The sequence below is a fragment of the Chaetura pelagica genome, unplaced genomic scaffold, assembly GCF_000747805.2.
Source record: "Chaetura pelagica isolate M959 unplaced genomic scaffold, ChaPel_1.0 scaffold55, whole genome shotgun sequence".
Lineage (NCBI taxonomy): Eukaryota > Metazoa > Chordata > Aves > Apodiformes > Apodidae > Chaetura > Chaetura pelagica.
Genome location: NW_009953571.1, coordinates 3,952,210 through 3,957,258, shown reverse-complemented (window position 1 = coordinate 3,957,258; position 5,049 = coordinate 3,952,210). Strand labels below are relative to the sequence as shown.

Sequence of the window (5,049 nt, the reverse complement as noted above, 5' to 3'; positions counted from 1 at the left end):
GGGGGCGGGTGTCAGATGAGACCCTGGGACAGTGGCTGAGCATGTGCAGCCTGCCTGGCACTGCTCACCATATGCTCTGGCTGTGCTGTGGCCTCATCCTGGCTCCCCATGTTGCTCAGCGGGCAGCGCTCAGTGGGTGAGGGTGTCTTGCTTCTCCAGAGAGGGAGGCCAGACAGGAGTGACAGCCAGACTCCTGGTCCCTGGTGCTGAGCCTTGGGGGGGGACATCCAGCTCTCACTGGGGGCTTCCCCCCTTGGGGAAGGGCTGGGTTATAGAGTCTGTCTCCATAGCACAGCCCCAGGGAAGACAGGCCTCTGTGAAGCAGGGGGTGCCCAGTCTCAAAAAAGGCACTGTTTGTCTCTGGGCAGCTCCTGCACGTTGCAATTGTGTGTGCCGGGCACAACGCAAGCCGGGATGTGGTCACCCTGGTGAAATCCATCCTTTTCCACAGGTAATGGGGAGGTGCTGGTTTGGGTTTCCCAGATGAGCTGCCGCAGGCTGGGCAATGCTGCGGGAGAGAGGTGGCTCTAGAGCCTCTCTCTACCCTCTCTGCCACTGCTTAGGGGAGGATTTGTTTCTCCCAGGTGGCTAATTTTTCTCTATCTGCCCTTCACCTGATGTCTGTCCCCTTGCAGGGGTGGGAGGGATGGGGACCATGTGCTCTTCCTCCTGCTATGCTGCTGAGTGCTGCTGTGCTTGCCCTTGGCAGGAAAAATCCTCTCCACTTTCACTTCATCACGGACTCAGTGGCCCATCAGATCCTCCAGACGCTTTTCCAGTCCTGGATGGTGCCCTCCATCCACGTCAGCTTCTACAACGCCGATGACTTGAAGGCAGGCACTTCACCCCCCCTTTGCCCTGTCCCAACCCAGTGCTCAGAAAGCCAAGGGGAGCAGCACAGAAGGGCAAGCAGGAGGGAGTTTATTAACTCTTTTCCTGCTGGTCCCTCACTCACTTCCTCCACTTTCTGGGCTTCTCTTGGATTGAGCTGGGAAGGGGGGCAGACGGCTGGTGCTTGAGGGGTAGGGAGGCCCCTTGGGGTAGCATTGCCTCCGAGGCAGAGCTGGGTCCCCCAATGAGACACTAAAACATTGGGTTTGGGTGGGGGTTCTGGTGGCTGGAGGAAAATCCAGGCCAGGGTGAGAGCAAAGGAGGAGGACATGCAGCCAGCAAGCACCTGAAGGGCCTGGTAGAGAGTTGTGTGGCTGCTGGTGGTGCAGCTAGAGGAGATACCCCAGGCTTGGCTGGCTCCACAGCTTTGTTGTGCCTCTCTGCTGGTCTCCTCAGCACGGAGTGCTGTGCACACACAGCCCTCCTGCCCAGGCAGAGGGGCATGGCCGTGCCCAGCCCTGAGACTGTGTTGCCTTGCAGCCAGAGGTGTCATGGATCCCCAACAAGCACTACTCTGGTATCTATGGGCTGATGAAGCTGACGCTCACCAAAGCACTGCCCTCCAACCTCTCCAAGGTCATCGTCTTGGATACCGACATAACCTTTGCCACTGACATCGCTGAGCTCTGGGCTGTCTTTGGGAAGTTTTCTGGTGAGGACAGGGTGCCCCTGGGACCCGCTGGGGCCCTGGGCTAAAGGAGGAGGACATGCAGCCAGCAAGCACCTGAAGGGCCTGGTAGAGAGTTGTGTGGCTGCTGGTGGTGCAGCTAGAGGAGATACCCCAGGCTTGGCTGGCTCCACAGCTTTGTTGTGCCTCTCTGCTGGTCTCCTCAGCACGGAGTGCTGTGCACACACAGCCCTCCTGCCCAGGCAGAGGGGCATGGCCGTGCCCAGCCCTGAGACTGTGTTGCCTTGCAGCCAGAGGTGTCATGGATCCCCAACAAGCACTACTCTGGCATCTATGGGCTGATGAAGCTGACGCTCACCAAAGCACTGCCCTCCAACCTCTCCAAGGTCATCGTCTTGGATACCGACATAACCTTTGCCACTGACATCGCTGAGCTCTGGGCTGTCTTTGGGAAGTTTTCTGGTGAGGACAGGGTGCCCCTGGGACCCGCTGGGGCCCTGGGCTCAAGGTGGCATCCTGGCTGCCACAGCACGAGCACGGTGGGTTTGCTTGGGCCCTCTGAACCTCCAGCAAGGTGAGCTGCATCCATGTCCCTCTGTGTCCTCAGACAAGCAGGTGATCGGGCTGGTAGAGAACCAAAGTGACTGGTATCTGGGCAACCTGTGGAAAAACCACAAACCATGGCCAGCCCTGGGACGTGGCTTCAACACGGGTGAGTGTGCACTGCTGGGGTGGACTCTGCAGCCTGGTGGTGCATCCAGCTGAGGTGGCACTTGGCATGGGGTGGCTGGGGAAGGCTGAGGTGATGCGTGAGAGTCTGTTGGGCACGAGGGGGATGCTGTAGCATCCCGGGGTCGTGTTTTGTGGGTGGGCAGGGGCCAAAGCCATGCAGGCTGCTGTGCTCCAGCTCTTTAATGGTTGGGAGCTCCTTTGGTGACCCAGTGCCCTCCTCCCTGGCACCCAGGGGTGATCCTGCTCCTGCTTGACCGCCTGCGTCACCTGGGCTGGGAGCAGATGTGGCGGCTGACAGCGGAGCGGGAGCTCATGAGCATGCTCTCCACCTCGCTGGCTGATCAGGTAATGGTCTCTCCTCTGGGGTGGTGGGCCCTGCTGTGTTCCCGTGGCACTGCTGGAACAGGGGGCGCCGTCCTGCCTTCCTCATCCACCCGCGCACTCGCCGTTCTCTCTCCTAGGACATCTTTAACGCTGTGATCAAGCAGGACCCAGCCCTGGTGTACCGACTCCCCTGCTTCTGGAACGTGCAGCTCTCTGATCACACCCGCTCAGAGCAGTGCTACACTGAGGTCTCAGACCTCAAGGTGGGTGGGCTTGCTGCCTTTGAGACCAGGGAGGGCTTCAAGGTCAGCACTGTGCTGGAGGTCCAGCAGGGAGTCAGCATGTGGTTTGGGGCCTTGGGGAGTGCTGGGTACTGCTGACTTCCCCTCCGCGGGGTGACACACTGCTGCCCTCAGGTGATCCACTGGAACTCACCCAAGAAACTGCGGGTGAAGAACAAGCATGTGGAATTCTTCCGCAACCTCTACCTGACCTTCCTGGAGTACGACGGGAACCTGCTGCGCAGGGAGCTCTTTGGCTGTGCCAGTCTCCCCAGTCCGCCCAGCAACCAGGTGAGGGTGATTGCTCCCAGCCCCAAGAGTGTGAGGTGGGCAAAGACCCCACGCAGCTGCCCCAGCCCCCGTGGTGATCCTGCTGTCTCTCACCTTCCTGGCGTTGCAGCTGCAGCAGGCGCTGGAGGAGCTGGACGAGGATGATCCCTGTTACGATTTCCGCCGGCAGCACCTCACGCAGCACCGCATCCACCTCTTCTTCCTGCAGTACGAGTTCCTGGCCCTTCCCAACCCCACCGATGTCACTCTTGTGGCCCAGCTTTCCATGGACAGGTACTTGCTGGTGGGTCTTGTAGGAGGTTGGATCCTGCCTCCACTCCTCTGGAGTGGCTCCACAGCGTGGGAGCTACTAAGAATCCCAAAACACAGGTTCCTCACCCCAGCACTTTGCAGTGAGGAGCAACAGCCCAAGCTGGGAGTAGCAATTCCTTCTGCTTCCACCTGAACAGGGTTCACTGGGAGGCATCTAGTTCTGGGTTTGGCCAAGCTGCCATGGGACAGGTCTCTTGCTGACGCAGTGCCCTGTGCTTCACAGGTTACAGATGCTGGAGGCCATCTGCAGGCACTGGGCGGGCCCCATCAGCCTGGCGCTGTACATGTCGGACGCGGAGGCTCAGCAGTTCCTGCGCTACGCCCAGGCCTCCGAGGTGCTGAGCGCCCGCCGCAACGTCGCCTACCACATCGTCTACAAGGAGGGGCAGTTCTACCCCATCAACCTCCTGCGCAACGTGGCCTTGGCCAACACGCAGACGCCGTACGTCTTCCTGACGGACATTGACTTCCTGCCTATGTATGGCCTCTATGATTACCTCAGGTAAGGCTTTCTCCAGCCAGCTGAGCTCTTGCTCAGCCTGCTGGGCTAGCCCAGGATGAAGGTTTGCAGGAAATGCCCTGGGCAGCAATTCTTAACATGCAGGAAGTTTCCTTTCTGTTCAGCCTTGGGATCCTGCCCTTGCTTTTGTCAGACAGCAGCAGATAAGGAAGCAGCCATGGCTGTTAGGCATGCTCAGTTCCTCGTGGCACCACTACAAAGTGTCTAAACCCATTAATACCCTTGTGGGTAGTCTGGAGGGGCTGAGGAAGGAGGCTGTGGCCATGGCTTACAGCCGAGGAGACCTCACACTCTTCCTCCCACCATAGGAACTCCATCCAGCAGCTGGAGCTGCCCCAGAGGAAGGCAGCTCTCATTGTGCCAGCATTTGAGACCCTGCACTACCGCTTGACCTTCCCCAAATCCAAAGCAGAGCTGCTCTCCATGCTGGACATGGGCTCCCTCTACACCTTCAGGTAGGGAAATGGAGCTGCCCTGCCATCCAACAGGGCTGTCACCCTCAGGAGAAGCCAGTTTTATACCCTAGTGCCTTGGGGTGGTGGGACAGCTGGCTCGGAGGATCCCCCACATCCTCTGTCTGTCCTGGGGAGCTGCCGGCTTTGCTCGGTCTCTCATTTCCATCTCTCCCTGTAGGTACCACGTGTGGCCAAAAGGCCATGCCCCAACTGACTATGCCAAGTGGCGGACGGCCACCGTGCCCTACCGCGTGGCGTGGCAGCCAGACTTCGAGCCTTACGTTGTAGTGAGGCGAGACTGCCCCAAGTATGACCAGAGGTTTGTGGGCTTCGGGTGGAACAAGGTGTCCCACATCATGGAGCTGGATGCGCAGGTGGGTGAGGGGCTGCTCCTGGCAGCAGGGAGGTGCTGGGTGTTGGGGGGGTCTTGGCTGGGCTGGAACATGTTGGTACCACCGAGCTGATGCTGCCTGCTGCTCTGCCTCCAGGAGTATGAGCTGCTGGTCCTGCCCAACGCCTTCATGATCCACATGCCCCACGCCCCCAGCTTCGACATCTCCAAGTTCCGCCTGAGCGTCGGGTACCGGGGCTGCCTGCAGACGCTGCGGGAGGGGG

At 59.7% G+C, this 5,049-nt stretch overlaps 1 protein-coding gene across 1 annotated transcript in view; it reads left to right on the top strand.

The window, feature by feature from the left end:
- Positions 1-5,045, top strand: part of GYLTL1B (glycosyltransferase-like 1B) — a gene marked incomplete at its 3' end in the record, with an annotated part of 5,615 nt that extends 570 nt beyond the window's left edge. The window contains exons 3-14 of the mRNA XM_009999596.1: positions 326-451; positions 710-833; positions 1,372-1,543; positions 2,127-2,231; positions 2,484-2,596; positions 2,713-2,838; positions 2,992-3,147; positions 3,257-3,420; positions 3,683-3,961; positions 4,288-4,434; positions 4,613-4,808; positions 4,923-5,045. Of these exons, the coding sequence (XP_009997898.1) occupies positions 326-451; positions 710-833; positions 1,372-1,543; positions 2,127-2,231; positions 2,484-2,596; positions 2,713-2,838; positions 2,992-3,147; positions 3,257-3,420; positions 3,683-3,961; positions 4,288-4,434; positions 4,613-4,808; positions 4,923-5,045 (1,831 nt within the window). The remainder of the gene's footprint in view (positions 1-325; positions 452-709; positions 834-1,371; positions 1,544-2,126; positions 2,232-2,483; positions 2,597-2,712; positions 2,839-2,991; positions 3,148-3,256; positions 3,421-3,682; positions 3,962-4,287; positions 4,435-4,612; positions 4,809-4,922) is intronic.
- Between the last annotated feature and the right edge of the window lie 4 nt (positions 5,046-5,049).